Source organism: Tamandua tetradactyla, chromosome 2, assembly GCF_023851605.1.
Source record: "Tamandua tetradactyla isolate mTamTet1 chromosome 2, mTamTet1.pri, whole genome shotgun sequence".
In the NCBI taxonomy this organism is placed as follows: Eukaryota; Metazoa; Chordata; class Mammalia; order Pilosa; family Myrmecophagidae; genus Tamandua; species Tamandua tetradactyla.
Genome location: NC_135328.1, coordinates 215,484,545 through 215,506,133, shown reverse-complemented (window position 1 = coordinate 215,506,133; position 21,589 = coordinate 215,484,545). Strand labels below are relative to the sequence as shown.

General features: G+C 39.3%; 1 protein-coding gene across 3 annotated transcripts in view; it reads left to right on the top strand.

Moving 5' to 3' along the window:
- The window catches only part of NMNAT1 (nicotinamide nucleotide adenylyltransferase 1), a 35,180-nt gene extending 30,798 nt beyond the window's left edge, over nucleotides 1-4,382 (top strand). For 2 of the 3 annotated variants that reach the window (XM_077151370.1, XM_077151373.1), the window contains exons 4-5: nucleotides 453-592; nucleotides 913-4,382. In XM_077151370.1, coding sequence (XP_077007485.1) covers nucleotides 453-592; nucleotides 913-1,313 — 541 coding nt within the window. In that variant the 3' untranslated portion in view covers nucleotides 1,314-4,382. The remainder of the gene's footprint in view (nucleotides 1-452; nucleotides 593-912) is intronic. The other variant, XM_077151372.1, reaches the window with a different exon arrangement.
- The last annotated feature ends 17,207 nt before the right edge of the window (nucleotides 4,383-21,589 follow it).

Here is a 21,589-nt window from a genome sequence, read left to right as displayed (position 1 = left end):
AATGTGCACTATGTTCCTGGGACTGTGGTAGGAGCTGGTGTTGCAGCTCTAAGCCTCCATCTTCCTCTCCATTGTGGAGATAATAATAATAAAACTGACACAGGGTATTGCAAGGATTTGGTCAGATAATCCAGTTAAAGGACTTAGTGTAATACTTGGCACATAACGACACAGTCCCTCCCTTCATAAAGCTTAGAATAATAATAGCTACCATTTGTCAAATGCCCAGGATTTTCATTGCTTTCCATTCCCGTTAGCAGTACTCAGTGGTACAGCGTTCTAGCGGCACCATTCAGACTGGACAGGCAGCTGTGGGGACCAGTGGTCAGACGTTTTGCATACCACCCTGTCGTTAACATTAGGTCAGAGGTGCTTAGGCATCTCCAGAGGGATGCTATTGTAGCTGAGCCCCACAAGAAAGAGAATTGTTCTATTGTTTTCTTGTTTTATAGACATCATCAAGAGAAACTTGAGGCTAGTAGCTGTGACATCCAACAGGAGTTACCTCTGGAAAAGCCGGGACGGAAGAGGAAGTGGGCTGAACAAAGACAAGATTTTAGTCAAAAGAAATCCATGGAGTCAAAAATAAAAGGTTTGTATGTTTTATCAGGATTTACAGACTAGAGTTTATAAAATTCTAGATATGAGCAAACCACCTTTGCCTTTTCATTCCATATTCAGTACGCGTGGATGCCCAGAAAATACCTCTTGTTAGTTTCATGTAGGAAGGGGAGAGTAAAAGGCATTCTGAGATTGCTTCTCCTGCAGTCATTCTTAACTTCGGAGGCGTCCTAGAGCTCTTTGGGAATCTGAATCTGATAATAATTTCTCTTTCTAGAAAATCCTGTTCCTTTTGAGGCTGGAATCTTTCTTAGGAAAGCAAACCCTGACACTCTGCTTTATTCTTCCCAGGTGTGCCAGAAGTAAAGTTGCTGTGTGGAGCAGATTTATTGGAGTCCTTTGGTGTTCCCAATTTGTGGAAGACTGAGGATATCTCCCAAATTGTGGGGGGCTATGGGCTCGTGTGTATTACTCGGGCTGGAAATGATGCTCAGAAATTCATCTATGAATCTGATGTGCTGTGGAAACATCGGAGCAACATTCACCTGGTAAACGAATGGATCACCAACGACATCTCATCCACGAAGATCCGGCGAGCCCTCAGAAGGGGCCAGAGCATTCGCTACTTGGTACCAGATCTTGTCCTAGACTACATTGAAAAGCATAGTTTGTACAGCTCAGAGAGTGAAGACAGGAATGCTGGGGTTATCCTGGCTCCTTTGCAGAGAAACACTGCTGGAGCCAAGTCATAGGAAATTCTACAGCATGATATTTTGGACTTCTTTGTGGGAATTAGAAACAACCTGCCTGGTAGTAACTGGGGAAAGGAATTATGATTCTGGTTCATTAACTAAAGCTTAAAAATTTGGTAGAAATCAGGAATAAATGAAAATCAGCTTTTAAAAAAATATCTGAAGCCACTAAGATGAATGTTTATAGTATAGTTCTTTTATTTTTTATTTTTTTTAATTTGTGAATCTCTTTATCTTCAAAACAAGACTAGCAGCACTGAAAGTCAGAAGATATTCAATAAAAGTAATTACAAATAAGAAATCAAAAGGGACATCCTGGCTTTCACACATACAATTAGCAAAGTGTGCCAAGCAAGAGTCCGTTTAAAATCTAACTCTTTCCATGAAGAGAATTGACCTAGTGCTGGACAATCTTCACCCAGAGTGACCAAAGAAAGAAATTCCTAAAGTAGTAATCCTGTGAAATGCACATTGATCCACCATCTCCAGCTATGCCAAAATTATAAATGTGCCTAGCACACAACCAAATTGTCAAGAGTCACCTTTGGAGGTGGGAGGAACTTGAATGTTTAGAAAGGTGCCCAGGTGGTTTGGATGCCCATCACAGGTAGAGAGCCTCTGCCTTGCTTAACATTTCTCTTAGTACAGACAGCCTCATCGTTGATCGTGTTCTGGCCTTGGCCATGTGTAATCTTTTCCTCTTCAAGAACAATTTCAGAGACAATGTGATGCTCTCTAGAACAGAGAGGGAGAATGAGGGTTCTCATCCAAGGATTATATCAAGTATGAATGTTCTAAGCCCTTATTGATAGCTTAATAATAAAATAAATGAATGCAGACCCTGAGAACATGAGAAATGTCACACAGGTCTCCAAGCCGGAATTTTGGGTGCTGATGAATGTCCTGTTGAATAACCCTCTACAATCTCAATTCCAAACTCGCTTGAGTTTCTCAAGAGTGCTGATTCTTCTGTTTCCATCTGCTGTGAATCTGCCATTTGTGCATTTAAGCAGAAAAAAATGTCTATTTTCTCACACCTTTTCTCTTATCCTTTTATATCAACTTTAGCTACAGTCGAACTCTCAAATGGTAATTAAAGTCAGAGCTTTATTTTAAAAATACAAGCTTCTTTTATGGTTTGCTATTGATTAAAGTTTTGTGGCAGTTTACCAATTGGTAAAGCAAAGAGACCAGAAATAGCTTTTTATAGAATAGTTTTATGGTTCTTAAAAATAGATCTATGATTGAAACATGACTAAAGTTAAATTTCTAATGAAAACAGTAGAATAATTACCTCTTTGCAATTTATAGTTCATACATATACCACTCCAAATGAAGAATTTTTAATCCTGCAGAAGAAAAAAAAATACGTTATATGCAAGTGTAAGTCCAATGTGAATTTGCACTGGAAAAAAGGAAAATCTTCCATAAAGCTGGCAAAAGTATATTCTGCAGCTCCTGGTTATTCTCACTAAGACCACTAGGCTCACTGCTCAAGACAGAAGGGGTGCAGAGCTTGGCACATAGTAGGGCTCAGGTTTTATTGAATGAAGGAAAGTTTAGAATCTCAGCTCATAGAAATGAGAGTCATTTTTCCTCTCCTTAGCTTTTTGGAGCTTAAGAGCTGGAGCAGCACTGAAAAATAACAACCAAGAAGCAGATGAAGCAATCACCATTTAACCTTGCTTCCTTCCCCGTGGGAAACAGTCCACCTAATTCATCTGAAGTGTGTGAACTGCAGAAAGGATCTACTGCTGGAAACTTCTCTCAAACTCGGGTCTTCCTACCTAAAGTGCCCAGACCCCACTCCGCTGTGAGTGTGCTGACCTCAGGATGCTCTGGCTAAGGCATGTGGGGACCTGCCCAGGTGACATGGAAATGGCAAAAAGATCCTGGTGTTGTACTGTTTATGGATCAACGACTTTGTACACAGAACGAGCTGCTTGGCTTTTGGTCTCACTACTGAGGTTGCTGCTAATGCCACAACATAATAGCATAGTTTGGGTTGTCCTTGAGGACAATGGATAATGGAAATTGTAACAATGAATTTCACAGGGTGAGTAAAAAAGTAATGGCTGTTGTGACTTCCTCTGAGGCAGAAGAAAAGATGCCATTGTTTACTCCCTGCCACATCTCTTTTATTGTTTGCTTTTATAATGTGAATTTATTTAGAGTTTGGGAAATGAGTGATGCTGGTGTTTTTTATGTTTCATACTCTTCTACCCCTTATGGTGTTTGTGGAATTTGAATGCAGTAAACGAACCTGGAGTAAAAGTCCTTTACTGGCAGATTTATTCAGATTAACTTAGCATATAGAGAGCTTTTTGTCATTGTTGTTTACCTGTTTAGTGGACAAGTGTGAACTTCTTAAATAAGAGGATTGAGTGCTCCTTGGTGACCAAGGTTTAGAGATTGAGCTAAATGGATGATTTAGGTTTATTTCCTTTTTCTTTCTTTTTCTGCTCTCCTGAAGATCTAACCACAGGGTGGAAAGAAGCATCTTCCTTCCCAGCTTCTCTGATTTACTTCTCTGAGAGCTCAGAAGTTGCTCTGTCATGAAATGTGCTCCGTTTCAGAAACCTGTAGTTAATTTACTGGTGAAGCTGCTTGAACCTATAATGCCTGTCACAGAGCACTTACTGTGTGCTGGGCATGTGCTGACAAGTGCCTTATGCGATAAAGAAAGTGAGCACAGTTAGGTGATGGGTATAAATGACAAAGCTGAGACCTGGATCAAGCACTTTGTCTTCAGAGCCTGTGCTCTTAACCCGTCTACTCCTTATGTCAACTACCACTTTTCAGTGAATGAAGTTTTAGCCAAACCTTGGCATTTTTATCCACCCTAATAATAATGCTTTAAGAGTTTTCTTTTATAACATCCCGTACAAATAAACACAACTTTCAGCAATATGATAGTCCGGTGGTGTTGTCTGATGTGTTCAGTCCACACAGAAGGATTAAGTCAAACTTGCCCAATGTTAGTGATTGTTTGGAATTAGGACAAGGAATGCGCATAGCGAAAGAACAGAAAATTGAGCTGGCAATTTTCTAACCATAATTCACTCTATACCAGCAAAAAAAAAAAAAAAAAAAATGAAAGAAAAAACAGCTCAGATGGGGCATTCTACAATCACATTGCAACCCTGTGGCAATACTATATTTAGACTGGAGAAGTTTCTTCTTTGGAGGCCGGTTTCTAGCTCCAGGTGTTGTCAGTCAACTAATGCCTGATTGTGGGTGAGTCCCTTTCCATAAAATCAGGAGATGTTCTCTAAGGTCCCTTTCAGCTCTGACGTGCAATCAGTCTGATGGAGAGCTGGTGTTCAGACTGGCATCTCGACACTCTGAGATGCAGCCTGCCCCAACAGTTCCTTGCTGTAAACCAGGAACTGATTCTTCAACACTAGTAGGTGCTAGGGGATCACAGAAGTACAAGATGGCTTCTGCCCTCAAGTTGCCTACAGTCTGGGGAGGAGAAAGAATGCTGCATTGTGAGCATTAGAGACTCGGGAACTCCTCACAGACGCTTCCCGGAGAACCAGCTTTCCCGGGTCCTGGAGCGCGGGAAAGCAGGCATTCTGGGTGGGCTCCTTAGACCACAGATTATTTGTTGTTGATCTGAAATTCAGATTCAACTAGGAGTCCTGTTTTCATTTCGTTTTCTTTGTGCTAAATCTAGCAACCTTAGGTGCAGGAGCAACGTAAGGGAAGTGTGGAGAAGAACAGGCATGTTACCTGGTGCTCCAGCGAGGAAGCCATCCCACGGAAGCAGAGCTGTGGGTGGGGTGTAGGGGCTCGTGACAAGGGATGCTTGGCGTATACTTCCCATTCTCTGTTTTCATTCTTCCTCTGGGGAAGTTCCCTCTCCTCTTTCTGTCATTTAATGAAAATTGCCAGCTCAATTTCAGAATGATAAATAGTTCAGGGAGAGGAATGCTTGGATTTAATTTACACGTTAAAATAATAATAAAAAATTAGCAAGAGGATCTGACAAGTAAAGGACAGGAAAGGAAGTGTTTTTTAAAAAATTCATTAAGCCCTATTTGGTCTGCTTCAAGGTCTTATGAAAAAAATCTCCTGGGAAATCATGAATGAGTAAGATCCCCAGATTTTAAAGCCTAGCTGGCCTCCTTCCCTCCACAAGCAGCACCCGAGCAAGGATGAGTTGCCCACTGACCTTTGGGCTTGTCCCAGCTCTGATTGGAACAGCCCTAACTGGCCTAGTTAGATTTTGATTAATAGGCTTTGAAATAATGTAGCTAAAAGTATCTATGCCACCAAAGCAGAAGACCTGAAGTTCTAGCCACACTTTTCATCAACAAAAATAGCCACCCCTATTCTTGTTGAAAGAATACTTCATGGACTATAGATTTTATTTAACATTTGTTAAGATCTACCATGCTCAGATCTGAGCCATAATTCACATCTCTTGTCCTCAAATAGGTTTAAAAAGACAGGGAAGTGGCTTAAAGAGACAAGAGCACCTTGACTTTATTTTCTATATTGTGATATTTCCCATTGCAAATAGCAGAAAGCCTACATCAAAGTGATTTAATCAATAAGGACATTTATTGGCTCTATACTCAGGAGTACAGACATAGGGCAGGATTCCGTTATGGCGGGTGCAGTGGATCAACAGTGCATCAAAAACCCAAGTTCTTTCCATCCCTCTCCTTGTAGAGGAGAAAATACTCCTTATCCTATGGGCAAATCCAGTCTCTTTCTGCTTCAACTGAAATTCAATCCTGTCCATAAATAGATGTCCCTTGCCCAAGGTGGCCACAAGCCATACCAAGCAACACAAATGCTAAAATTATCAAGTCATTCCTGTGATTTTCATTTTCAGGCCAAGTTTTAGAGCAATAAGATTTTAAAGATAGGAAGTAAGTATCATTTCTGTATGTCCTCTTCCCTTGGTCATCTGTAATGTACACAGGTTTCATGCTCCAAAAATCTGGTCAAAGTTCATAGTTCTGTGGCTTTTAAATGACTGGGATACGTCTTATCCCAGGATCTGAGATCAGCCTGTCATATTTCACCATAGGAATCAATGTCCTTTGTTATAAAGGACATCCAAAACGGCTTGTTATAAAAATTGACAGCCTTGTTCTGGGTGATGCAATGCCACCCTGACTTCTCAATAATAAAATGGCATTTCACCTTTGGAAAAGGTCATAGCCATTCATTTAGTCATTCAATAAACATTTATTGAGTACCTACCACTTTCCAGGCACTGTACTTGACATGGGATAGTGTAGTGGTGGGTGAGATGAACATGGGAAAGTCAGTCAATAAACAAGTTTTTATAAAAATAATTAAGGATTATGATAACCATAAAGGAGGTAAGCCTACCTGAGTCCCCAGCCCCTTCTCTTTTGCCTGCCTGTACTGGAGACACTGGGAAAGCTGGAGAGTCCCCAGCTCCCTTGCAGCTAGAAGTGGCCATGCCTATTTTGGCCAATGAGATGTAAACAGAAACCTGCTGGGGAGGTTTCCAGTGACCAGATACTGTGATCATTGCAGCTTCCCCCTTCCTCCCGCCCTGAATGTGCATGTCCTGGCCGGAAACACAGCAGCTGCTCATGACAATGAGGTAAGAACAGGACTAAAAGGCCAAGCAGATCAGAGATGCCAGTTCAGTTGCTACAGAGCTGCTGCATCATCACCAGCCGCCACCCACCTGGGGACTTCTTGGGAGGTGAGAAACACAAACCTCTATTGAAACCATTAGAATCAGGTTTATTGTAATTTTATTATTTGCAGCTGACACAGTATTTAATGTCATGAGTTTGAATGAGTTCACCTTGTCATTAAGATTTAGGCAGAGAAAAAAGTGGGGGCCCAGCATAGTCTGGGGTACACCTGTGTTTAGGGTTAAAGTAGAGGAGGAGGAAGCCCCCAAAGAAAGCTGTAGGGTTCCCAGGGTGATAGCCTGTGGCTAAGGAAGGTAGGCGTGGAAAAGGTTTCTAGAAGGCGGTCTTGTGTCCAAGGTCTCCTGCCACCACTGTCACCCCCCCACCCCTTCTCCCCTGTTGTCGGCCCCCAACCCCGACCTGGGCCCTAATGTCCCCACCGCTGCCAGGCCTGTCGACCTCAGCGGCACCTGGAACCTGCTCAGCAACGACTACTTCAAGGGCTACATGGTGGCCCGAAGTAGGGCGGGCTGGACTGCGGGAAGCCTGGACTCTCGCCGCCCGCTTGGGGTTGGGGCGGGGGCGGCAGCTGGCTTGCTGGGACTGTGGCTGGAGGGGCCGCTGCGCCCCGGGAGGTGGGTCCTGTGACTTCTTTGCAAATGAAAGTGCAGACCACCCATTTCTCTGCAGAGTCCTTTGGGGAGAGCCCGATCTGTGTGGCGCAGTGCGGGAGGAGCCTTTGTCCCAATTAAGCATTTAGTTAAAAAAAGCTCTTGATATTTTATACAATGTCATATATTCAGATTATTTTAAAAATCAACACATGGGAGGGATTTACAGTACAGAACATGAATAATTACTGTGGTTTAGATTCAAGAAGATTATTCCCAATTTTCCTTTAATTATAGCAGAATTATCTTCTTAAAGGGAAACTTAGATTACTCTGTTTTCACATTCCCATAAATTCCCTCAGAACTGGGACTATGCATTTGAAACTCTGATTTCTCCACCTTTTCACTCCAGGGTAAGGTATTTCAATATTTTGTTTGTCTGAAGAGAGGTAAGGCAAGTGCCACAGCTATTAAAAACTGTGCCATCTTAAAACTACTTCGGTCGACTACAGAATCTTGTTTGGCTTTAATCCATTAACAAATATAATTTAGGACTTCTTGGGTATTAGGGGCTATGAGGAAGGTATAGAAGCAAATTCTGCTCTGTGGAAATTCCTATCCCATTGGGGGTTGAGGAGTGCCTTCCTGCCTCTACTGGGCATTAAGTGCCTTTACCTTGTAGATGGGAAAAGTAAATGACAGCAGAAATCATGCAAGTTTGGGACATGATTGACATAAATGTGGGAGAAGATGTTCTTTGAATAAAGGTAGACAAGGCAAATCTTTAATTCTAGCTACTAAATATTCATCTACTTAAACTACTAGCATCTAGTATTTTAAGGTATTAGGAGAGTATAACAACTAGATTTCATGAGTACAGAAAACAGGACTTCTAGGGTGGGCCATGGTGGCTCAGCACAGAGTTCTCACCTGCCATGCTGGAGACCCAGGTTCTATTCCCAGTGCCTGCCCATGCAAAACAAAACAAAACAAACAAACAAAAAAACCCACGAAGAAAACAGGACTTCTAAATTTGAAAGACAATTATGTGATTTATAGGGGCATATTATCCAAATGAGGGGTAAATATGCATGTATGTTGCCTTTATTGGCGATATTGTTATTCAGATTACAATATGACTGGAAGAATTTGAATGAGCCATGAAATTTTAGAATTATTCAATATTTAGGATTAACTATACTTCCTTTTCCTTTATGACTAGAATTTAGAAGATCAATTTAATTCAAAATAATTGTCTTAAAATCCAGCAACTTGCTTCAGACTTAGTTTGTGAAGTACTAAGTACAAAGTATTAAGTACTAAGCATTTAAGTCGTATTTACAGCACCAATTATATTAAACCAATACTTATAGCTATAATTATGTAGCTAATTATATAATACTATAAACCTAAAGGATTTATACTATCTAAAGGATTAGGCTAACAATCCTGAATATTACTGATTAACCTGAATATACAATTATTTTTAAATTTTATGCTTTATCATGTATATGTAAAGAAAACACATTCCATTAAAAAAATAAAATAAGAGACTAGGCTACTTAGATCTTTAAACTATATGGTCTAGGGGGAAAGAAGCCATGGTCTCTTTTTTATTGAGATGTATTATATAGTCACATACCATATAATCATCCAAAGTATACAATCAGTGGTTCACAGTATTATCATATAGCTGTAAATTTCATCATCACAACCGATTTTTGAACATATTCATTTCTCAAAAAAAATTAAAATAATAATAAAAATTTTAAAAAAGGACACCCAAAACATCCCATATACCCTATCTGTGCTGGTTTGAAAGGATTTATGTACCCTAGAAATGCCATGTTTTAAGCCTAATCAATCTTGTGGAAACAGCCTGTTTTTCTAATCCCTATTCAGTAATATAGGTTGGAAACTTAATTAAGTTATCTCCATGGAGATGTGACTTAATCAATTGTCGGTATTAAACCTGATTACATGGAGACATGAATCCACGTAATTTGGGTGGGTCTTGATTAGTTTACTGGAATCCTGTTTGGAAAAAGCTAAGAACCAACAGAACTAACAGAGCCCCCACAGACAGCGACCTTTGGAGATGAAGAAGGAAAATGCCTCCCAGGGAGCTTCATGAAACAAGAGGCCTGAAGAGAAAGCTAGCAGATACCACCATATTCACCATGCGCCCTTCCAGCTGAGAGAGAAACACTGAACATCATCGGCCTTCTTCAACCAAAGTATCTTTCCTTGGATGCCTTAGATTGGACATTTCTATAGACTTGTTTAATAAACTAGCAGCTTATTAAATCCCCTTTTTAAAAGCCATTCCATTTCTGGTATATTGCATTCCAGCAGCTAGCAAACTAGAACACTATCCCTCCCTATTGTTTGTTTTTTGTCTTTTTTTTTTCTTACTCATCTGTCTATACCCTAGATAAAGGGAGTGTCAGTCACAAGATTTTCACAACCACATGGCCACACCTTAAAAGCTCTGTAGTTATTCAATCATCTTCAAGATCAAGGCTATTGGATTACATTTCAACAGTTTCAGGTATTTCCCTCTAGCTATTCCAGTACACAAGAACTGCAAAGGGATATCTATATACTGCACAAGAATAACCTCCACAAAGACCTCTTGACTCTGAAATCTTTCAGTCACTGAAACTTTACTTTGTTTCATTTCTTTTCCTGTTTTTGGTCAAGAAGACTTTCTCAATCCCACCTTGCCAGAGCCAGGTTAATCTCTGCAAGTCATGTCCCACATTGCCGTAGAGATTTACGACCCTGGGAGTCATGTCCCATCTAGGAGAGAGAGCAGTGAGTTCACCTACTGAGTTGGCTTAGAGAGAGATGCCACATCTGAGTAACAAAAAGGATTCTCTGGGGGTAACTCTTAGGCATAATTATAAGCAGGCTTAGCTTCTCCTTTGCAGGTATAAGTTTCATACAGGCAAGCCCCAAGATCAATGGCCTGGCCTATCAAATTGTAAGTTCCCAATGCTTGTGAGAATATCAGGAATTCCCCAGGTGGGGAAGTTTAATGTTCCCACCTGTTTCCCTGTCCCCCAAAGGGACTTTGAAAATACTTTTTAATCTTCTGCCCAGATTATTCTAGAATGGATCGGGGCATTACACCCATCTGTCCAAACCAACAAGATCTTACTCCCCATGCAAGTTTTCATGAACTCATTTGTTCAAATAAGCTGACCATACAAATTAAATTAGATGTGTGCTACCAACAGTATTAATTTTGTACCAAATAAAGATCTCTTCTTTTGGTCTCACACAGAAGTTGGAGTTTTAAAATACAGCCAATATCATCCTTTACTCTTTAGTCTGATTTACTTTCTTCCTACCCAGATCCATTTCATTCTCATATCACTAATTGAAGTCTGATCACTTTTTCAGCATTTTTAACAGTTGCTGTATGGGGTAATGCTGACTTTGATAGCTGTAGAAATCTAGCTCTGAGTCTCAGATATCACACAATTACCCAAACTTCTAGGGGACATCCAGGTTATACCCAAAAAGCTCAGCATCTTAGAATGCAGAAACATCTGTTACAACTCTGGAATAGATTGTGACTGCTTTCAATCTAGGAGACTTTACAGTAGGCCTTCACCTGAGAGCCTATGTTTTCAAATTCAATTCTCAGAGTTTGCTGTAGTTACTAAAGCACATAATAGTTAGTTCATATTAGTGAGGAATTTCATTTCTGGCTTATTTTATTCAATATACCATCCTCCAGTTTTATTCACCTCATTGCATTACCTCACAACTTCATTCCTTCTTGCAGCTGATCACTAGTCTTCTGTATGCATATACATGGTCTCTTTTTAAAAAGTGGAAGAGAAAAAACCAGCAAGAACTCCAGAGACATGTTTCTCAAAAGTCCAGAAAACAATTAGAAGATTACAGTGACAAGGGGAGTGCCAAATCAATTTTAAAACCACTTAAAAGTAGTCGGATCAATAATAAAAATATTCTAGAGAGAGGAGGGGCGGGATGGCAGTGCAGGGAGCTGTGGAATTTAGTTCTTCCTCTAGAGTAGCTGGTAAATAGCCAGAAACTGTCTGAAACAATTGTTTGGGGAATTCTGTGATTGGGCACACATTGTACACCAGCGTAGAATGGGTGGCAGGGTGAGGAACACATCACAGAACTGTGAGTAAAGCCTCCTGTCCAGAGGCCGGCACCCCTCCCACACAGGCACAGCAGGCTCAATCAGAAACACTTCCCAGGGGGAAAAAGAAGCAGTCTCTGCTGGGACCAAGGGAGGGCAGCGCTGGCAAGGTCCAATTGCAGTTTTAATGAACAAATTTTGGCTGCTGAATACAAATTTCAAGCATAGAGAAGCCAACAGCAAGTACTAAAGGAATCCTGAGGTTTCTCTGGGCAGGCTGGCCAAAAAAAAAAAAAACAAAGAGAGAGACTTTGGAATTGGCCCAGCTCAGAATATTGGAAAAGGGTGGTACCCCCAACACATAGAGCCAGGTACCAACTCTGGCTCTTGAAAGGTGATGTTGGGGGCTGCGGACTGGCTCTGAAAAGGGATTTTATTTTAAAACAATTCTGAGTAGCTCATTAGAAACAGCTTCAGGCATTTTCAGTTGTCAGCCCTGATCCAGGCAAGGGTGGCCTTAAGATAGATCTGAGAGACAAATAAAAAAAAAGTCAAGTGAAGGAGTTCATTCCCTAAAGGGCTTATCTTTTAGGGATGGGGTGGGGGGCTGGGCCCAGCTCAAGCGGCAGCCCTCAGTCAGAGAATTCAGACTCCAGGGACTAAGTCTAAGTCTGCCTTCTACCACCGCCTCTGCCTCAACCAAGCTTCTGGCAGCTCTGCCTTAGTAATAAAGGTCCCACACCACTTTATGCCAGTGGAAAGCTGTATCGCCATCTGCTGGGCAGTATCAGAAAAGCACAGAGTGTAGAGGCTTCAGAGGAATCTCTAACAACCTGCTGGGTCTCATTCCCAGGGAAACTTGATATTAATTACACCCTCTTCCTCAAGCCAGGGCCTGTCTTGTCTGGAATAATATGACTGGGTTTATGATATCTGGGGAGACCACCCTAAAAAAAGATGGAGGTTCCATTTAGGCAGGGCAAGAGCTAGAAAAGCAAGAGTCAAAAGATTCTGGACAGTTAAATAAAAGCTATTCTAGAGGCCTAGAATCAGTTGGACTGAATAGCAAAAAAGCTGATAGAGAGCAAAACCAACCAACAAAAAAATCCTAGATAAAAGAAAATGATCTCCAGAATAAACTATCAAAGAAATCATATGCCAAAAACACCAACAAAAAATTAAGAGTCTGGTGGGCCACAGTGACTCAGCAGACAGAGTTCTTGCCAGCCATACTGGAGACCCAGGTTTGATTCCTGGTGCCTCCCCATATATAAAAAAAGAGAGAGAGAGAGAGAGAGGAAGAAAGAAAAAAATTAAGAATCATACTAGGAAATTTGAAGATATGGCCCAGTCAAAGGAACAACTAATATTTAAATGAGATACAGCAGTTGAAACAACTCATTAATGTTCAATCAAACACACTAATTCAAGTCAAAATCAAATCAATGACTTGAAGGAAGATATGGCAAAAGAAATGAAGGGTATAAAGAAGACATTGGTGACTCTAAAGAATAACTTGAAATCTTGAAAAAAACATGGCAGAATTTATGGGAATGAAAGGCACAATAGAAGAGATGAAAAACACAATGGAGAATTACAATAGCAGATATGAAGAGGAAGAAGAGAGGATTAGTGAACTAGAGGACAGGACATCTGGAATCCTATACATAAAAGAACAGATAAGGAAAAGAATGGAGAAGTATGAGCAGGGTCTGAGAGAATTAAATGACAACATGAAGCACATGAATATATATGTTATGGGTGTCCCAGAAGGAGAGAAGAAAGGAAAGGGTGCAGAAAGAATAAAGGAGGAAATAATCACTGAAATTTTCCCATCTCTTATAAAAGACATCAAATTAGAGGTCTGAGAAATATAGCATACCCTAAACAGAATAGATCCTCACAGACCTACTCCAAGACACTTACTGATCAGATTGTCAAATGTGAAAAAACAAAAAAGAGAATTGTGAAAGCAGCAAGAGAAAAGCAATCCATAATATACAAGGGAAGGTTGATAAGACTATGTACAGATTTCGCAGCAGAAACCATGGAGGTGGAAGGCAGTTGTATACATTTAAGATTCTGAAAGAGAAAAACTGCCAACCAAGAATTCTATACCCAGCAAAATTGTCCTTCAAAAATGAGGGAGAGTTTAAAATATTATCAGATAAACAGTCACTGAGAGAATATACAACTAAGAAACTGGCTCCACAAGAAATAACAAAGGGAGCACTACAGGAAGTATATAGTATAGAAAAGATAGGACAGAGAGGTCTGGAGAAGAGTGTAGAAATGAAGACTATTGATAAGGGTAAAAAGAGAGAAAAAAAAAAAAAACAAGATGTGATATATAAAATCCCAGAGGCAAAATGGTAGAAGAAAGTGCTGCCTTAACAGTAATAACATTGTATGTTAATGGGTTAATCTCCCCAATCAAAAAACATAGACTGGCAGAGTGGATTAAAAAGCAGGACCCATATATATGCTGTCTATAAGAGATTCACTTTAGATCCAAGGTCAAAAACAGATTGAAAGTGAAAGGTTGCAAGAAGATATGTCACCAGACAACACCCAGAAATGAGTGGGGGTAGCTATACTAACATCTGACAAACTAGACTTCGATGTAAAACAATTAAAAGAGACAAAGAAGGAGACTCTGTATTAATAAAAGGAACAATTCAACAAGAAGACAAAACAATCATAAATATTTATGCACTGAGCCAGAGTGCCCCAAAATACATGCGGCAAACACTGACAACACTGAAGGGAGAATAGACACCTCTACCACAATAGTTGGAGACTTCAATTCGCCATTCTCATCAATGGATAGAACATCTAGACAGAGGATCAGTAAAGAAACAGAGAATCTGAATAATATGATAAATGAACTAGACTTAACAGACATTTACAGAACATTACGTCCCACAACAGCAGGATAAACATTTTCTCAAGTGCTCATGGATCATTCTCAAGGATAGACAATATGCTGGGTCAAAAGCAAGTCTCAATAAATTTAAAAAGACTGAAATTATACAGAACACTTTCTCAGGCCATAATAGAATGAGGTTGGAATTCAATAACAGGCAGAGCACCAGAAAATTCACAAATATATGGAGGCTAAACAACACACTCCTAAACAACCAGTGGGCCTAGGAAGTAATTATGATAGAAATTAGTAAATATCTTCAGGCAAATGAAAGAAAACACAGCATATCAAAACCTATGGGATGCAGCAAAGGCAGTGCTTAGAGGGAAATCTATTGCCCTAAATGCTTATATTAAAAAAGAAGAGAGACTTCTGGGAATTTGGCAGAGTAGAGTGGACTGGGTTCATTCCCACTCCAAGGAGCAAGAAAGGGGGCGAGGAAAGAATGAATGGGGCTGTGGTCCAGAGTGTGAGTGATCAAACAAGGTCTCTAGACATTTTGGGGAGGAGAGAAGCGAGGGGATCAGGACAGGGAGAATAGAGTGGGACAGGTGAGGGTGATCCCTGCAAAGATGGGCTGCAGCATGAGGGGAGGGGTGGTGGGAGCTAACTGACCATCCCTGTGCTCCAGCAAGCCCCAGCTGCTGGCTGGGGAAACCTTCCTGTGCAGGTCCGTAGTTGACACATCCATAAGGAGCCTGGGGTCGGACCTGACCATCCACCCCAGAGGACCAGTCCCCAGGCACAGGGAAGATCAACTGGCCAGGTTCTGGGAATAGCTGGCCTCGCAAGTGCAGTGTCTGCTAGACCCACCAGCACTGCAGATTAGTTGATCGTCCAGGTGCTGGTCAGTTCCCAGTCTCTCCAGCAGGGACTGGCAGTTGGGCCAATGAGGCCAGGGCAGCACCCCACCTCCATCCTACAGTGCACGCCATTCTCAAGCTACTGCAGGCTGGGAGGGGTGGGGCTGAGGGAGGAGGACCCTCAGGATTCCCATTTGCCAGGGAGAAGGGGTATGTGCAGGCAGATTATCTGCCTAGGTTTTTATTTATGTTTTAACTTTAATTTTTATTTTTTTCTTAATATTCTTTCTTTTCCTTCCTCCTTTTTTAAATATATTCTTTCCATATATTTGGAATTTATAGTATACTTTTTTCATTATTTTTATGTTTATAGGTATTTTATATTTTTGTTTTTCTTGATTATTTTTTCTCATTTTGTATATTATTATTATTATTTTCTTTGTATGCTGTATGGCATGGGGTCACATTTCATTCTTTTTCTATGTAAGTATCCCCTTATTGCAATACCATCTGTTGAATTTTTTCTTTCTCTTTTTTTTTAGATTTTTAAAAAATAACTTTATTCACACACCATGCAATCCATCCAAAGTGTACAATCTATGGCTCTTGGTATAATCACATAGTTATGTATTCACCACCACAATCAATATGAGAGCACATTTGTTGAATTTTTGTGTGTTTTGTTTATTTTCATTTGTTTGTTTGGTTTTTGGGGGGAGAAGTACATAAGGCCAGCAATCGAACCTCCCACCTGGCAGGTGGTTTTCTATCACTGAACTAACCTCACAGCCCCCTATATATTATTTTTTATTATTCTATTTTATTTATTTTTTTCTTAAATTTTCTCTCCCTTTGGTGGGCACCAGTCTGAGTTCACTCCCAGTATTTCTTGCAATGTCTGCCTACTACTGTTGAGGTGTGCTTTGTTGTTTTCTTATACTTTATGATATTCTTATTTTATTTTTCATTATCTTTTTTTTATGGAGGGGAGGTGCACAGGCCAGGAGTTGAGCCTGTGTCTCCCGCGTGGTGGGTGGACATTTTACCACTGAAGTACATGTATATGTCAGCCTACCTTCTAACAGACCCTCAAGTTGAATTGTATCCCCTACATGAGACCTGGACCTTGATTTGACAGGGAATAACTGACAAACCAAGTGCAAAAGGAAATCTTCAGTGAAAATAAGTAAATACAAATCTTTAGATGAGTGAAGGAAACCAACTTGCAAAATAACCATATCAAGATAATCAAATGGCCTGAACACAACAGAAAATCACAAAGCACATGAAGATCCATGCAAAAATGGCTTTCCCAAACAACCAAGTCAAAATTCCAGAGGAGACACAGAATATGAAACAACTACTCAAAGATCTTTATAAAGAAAAAAAGATATTAGGAAGTCATTTGAAGACCATAAAAAGAATTCAAAACATTATACAGAAAAATGGCAGCTCTCACAGAAATGAAAGGTACAGTGGACCAAATTAGAAGTATGCTAGAGACATACAGTAGCAAATTTGAAGACGCAGAAGGAAGAATAAGTGTTAGAATTATTCTAACACTTATTCTAATTCTAATAAGAATTGGAAGATTCTTATTAGAATTCTGATAAGAATTGGAAGACAGAACAATTGAACTAAAGCACACAAAAGAACAAATGGCGGGCGGGCCGCGGTGGCTCAGCGGGCAAAGTGCTTGCCTGCCATGCCGGAGGACCTCGGTTCGATTCCCGGCCCCAGCCCATGTAAAAAACAAACAAACAAACAAAATACAATAAAACAAGAAAATGTTTAAAGATGTTTCCCTTTCTTCCTCCCTTCCTTCCTTCCATCCTTCCTTCCTTCTCTCTGTCTTTCCTTCCCTTCCTCCCTTTAAAAAAAAAAAAAAAAAAAAAAAAAAAAAAGAACAAATGGCAAGAAAGATGGGGAAAAATGCACCTGGATCTTAGGGAAATGATGGACAACAAGTGGTGTACAAATATAAGAATCATTGGTGTACTGGAAGGAGAAGAGAAGAGTAAAGGACTGGGAAAGTTAGTTGAAGATATAATTGGGGAAAACTTTCCAATCCTTATAAAAGACATAAATATGCAAATTGAAGAGGCCCAATGAACTCCAAATATAATAAATCTGAATAGGCCTACTCTAAGACACATACTAATTAAACTGTCAGGTATTGAAGAGAAACAGAAAGTCCTAAAAGCAGCACAAGAAAAGCAAACTACTACATACAAGGGAAAACACCTAAGACTGAGTTCAGATACCCCACAGGGACCAGGGAAGCAAGAAGGCAGTGTGATATGATGTATTTGTGATCCAAACAAGAAAGGCTTTCAGCCAAGAATTCTTTATCCAACCAAGTTATCCTTCAAAATCAAGGGAGAGATTAAATTTTTCAAAGACAAAGATAGATAGCACCAATCAACAAGAGACCTGCCCTACATGAAATACTTAAGGGAGTCCTATCAGCTGAGAAAAAAAAAAAAAAAGACAGGAGAGGGAGGACTAGAGGAAAACACAGAATTGAAGAATACCAGTAATGGTAATTTAAAGGATAAAAAGGGAGAGAGGGAAGAGAATATATAGATTTGATAAGTAAAAACTAAAGGATAAGATGGTAGAGACAAGAACTGCTTTTACAGTAATTGCTTTGAATGTTAATGGACTAAACTCAACAATTAAAAGATAAAGACTGGCAGAATGGATTTAAAAAATATAATCCACCTCTATGTCGTTTGCAAGAGACACATCTTAGATTCAAGTATACAGATCGAAAGCGAAAGAATGGAAAAAATTCTTCCATGCAAGCTTTAACCAAAAGAAGGCAGGAGTAAATATACTAAAATCAGACAAAATAGCTTTTCAATATAACATTTTTATATTGAAGGACACTACCTATTAATAAAAGGGACAATTCACCAAGAAGAAATAACAATTATAAATGTGTATGCTCTCAATCAAGGAGCTCCAAAGTATATGAGGCAAATATTGCAGAATTGGAGGGAGCTATAGACATTTCTTTTTTTAATTTAATTTTATTATTATTATTTTAATTTTTTTTATTAACGGAAAGAAAAAAAAGAAATTAACACAACATTTAGAAATCATACCATTCTACATATGCACTCAGTAATTCTTAACATCATCACATAGATGCATGATCATCGTTTCTTAGTACATTTGCATCGGTTTAGAGGAACTAGCAACACAACAGAAAAAGATATGAAGTGTTAATATAGAGAAAAGAAATAAAAGTAGTAATAATAGTAAAAACAAACAAACAAACAAACAAGCAAACAAAAACAAAAAAAAACCTATAGCTCAGATGCGGCTTCATTCAGTGTTTTAACATGATTACTTTACAATTAGGTATTATTGTGCTGTCCATTTTTGAGTTTTTGTATATAGTTCTGTTGCACAGTCTGTATCCCTTCAGCTTCAATTACCCATTGTCTTACCCTGTTTCTACCTCCTGCTGAACTCTGTTACCAATGACATATTTCAAGTTTATTCTCGAATGTCCGTTCACATCAGTGGGACCATACAGTATTTGTCCTTTAGTTTTTGGCTGGATTCACTCAGCATAATATTCTCTAGGTCCATCCATGTTATTACATGGTTCATAAGTTTATCTTGTCTTAAAGCTGCATAATATTCCATCGTATGTATATACCACAGTTTGTTTAGCCATTCTTCTGTTGATGGACATTTTGGCTGTTTCCATCTCTTTGCAATTGTAAATAACGCTGCTATAAACATTGGTGTGCAAATGTCCGTTTGTGTCTTTGCCCTTAAGTCCTTTGAGTAGATACCTAGCAATGGTATTGCTGGGTCGTATGGCAATTCTATATTCAGCTTTTTGAGGAACCGCCAAACTGCCTTCCACAGTGGTTGCACCATTTGACATTCCCACCAACAGTGGATAAGTGTGCCTCTTTCTCCGCATCCTCTCCAGCACTTGTCATTTTCTGTTTTGTTGATAATGGCCATTCTGGTGGGTGTGAGATGATATCTCATTGTGGTTTTGATTTGCATTTCTCTAATGGCCAGGGACATTGAGCATTTCTTCATGTGCCTCTTGGCCATCCGTATTTCCTCTTCTGGTAGGTGTCTGTTCAAGTCTTTTTCCCATTTTGTAATTGGGTTGGCTGTCTTTTTGTTGTTGAGTTGAACAATCTCTTTATATATTCTGGATACTAGACACTTATCTGATATGTCATTTCCAAATATTGTCTCCCATTGTGTAGGCTGTCTTTCTACTTTCTTGATGAAGTTCTTTGATGCACAAAAGTGTTTAATTTTGAGGAGCTCCCATTTCTTTCTTTCTTTCTTCAGTGCTCTTGCTTTAGGTTTAAGGTCCACAAAACCACCTCCAGTTGTAAGATTCATAAGCTATCTCCCTACATTTTCCTCTAACTGTTTTATGGTCTTAGACCTAATGTTTAGATCTTTGATCCATTTTGAGTTAACTTTTGTATAAGGTGTGAGATGTGGGTCTTCTTTCATTCTTTTACATATGGATATCCAGTTCTCTAGGCACCATTTATTGAAGAGACTGTTCTGTCCCAGGTGAGTTGGCTTGACTGCCTTATCAAAGATCAAATGTCCGTAGATGAGAGGGTCTATATCTGAGCACTCTATTCGATTCCATTGGTCGATATATCTATCTTTATGCCAATACCATGCTGTTTTGACCACTGTGGCTTCATAATATGCCTTAAAGTCCGGCATCGTGAGACCTCCAGCTTCGTTTTTTTTCCTCAAGATGTTTTTAGCAATTCGGGGCACCCTGCCCTTCCAGATAAATTTGCTTATTGGTTTTTCTAATTCTGAAAAATAAGTTGTTGGGATTTTGATTGGTATTGCATTGAATCTGTAGATCAGTTTAGGTAGGATTGACATCTTAATTATATTTAGTCTTCCAATCCATGAACACGGTATGCCCTTCCATCTATTTAGGTCTTCTGTGATTTCTTTTAGCAGTTTTTTGTAGTTGTCTTTATATAGGTTTTTTGTCTCTTTGGTTAAATTTATTCCTAGGTATTTTATTCTTTTAGTTGCAATTGTAAATGGGATTCGTTTCTTGATTTCCCCCTCAGCTTGTTCATTACTAGTGTATAGAAAAGCTACAGATTTTTGAATGTTGATCTTGTAGCCTGCTACTTTGCTGTACTCATTTATTAGCTCTAGTAATTTTGTTGTGGATTTTTCTGGATTTTCGACGTATAGTATCATATCGTCTGCAAACAGTGATAGTTTTACTTCTTCCTTTCCAATTTTGATGCCTTGTATTTCTTTTTCTTGTCTAATTGCTCTAGCTAGAACTTCCAACACAATGTTGAATAATAGTGGTGATAGTGGACATCCTTGTCTTGTTCCTGATCTTAGGGGGAAAGTTTTCAATTTTTCCCCATTGAGGATGATATTAGCTGTGGGTTTTTCATATATTCCCTCTATCATTTTAAGGAAGTTCCCTTGTATTCCTATCTTTTGAAGTGTTTTCAACAGGAAAGGATGTTGAATCTTGTCAAATGCCTTCTCTGCATCAATTGAGATGATCATGTGATTTTTCTGCTTTGATTTGTTGATGTGGTGTATTACATTAATTGATTTTCTTATGTTGAACCATCCTTGCATACCTGGGATGAATCCTACTTGGTCATGATGTATAATTCTTTTAATGTGTTGTTGGATACGATTTGCTAGAATTTTATTGAGGATTTTTGCATCTGTATTCATTAGAGAGATTGGTCTGTAGTTTTCTTTTTTTGTAATATCTTTGCCTGGTTTTGGTATGAGGGTGATGTTGGCTTCATAGAATGAATTAGGTAGTTTTCCCTCCACTTTGATTATGTTGAAGAGTTTGAGGCGAGTTGGTACTAATTCTTTCTGGAATGTTTGATAGAATTCACATGTGAAGCCGTCTGGTCCTGGACTTTTCTTTTTAGGGAGCTTTTGAATGACTAATTCAATCTCTTTACTTCTGATTGGTTTGTTGAGGTTATCTATTTCTTCTTGAGTCAAAGTTGGTTGTTCATGTCTTTCCAGGAACCCATCCATTTCATCTAAATTGTTGTATTTATTAGCGTAAAGTTGTTCATAGTATCCTGTTATTACCTCCTTTATTTCTGTGAGGTCAGTAGTTATGTCTCCTCTTCCATTTCTGATCTTATTTATTTG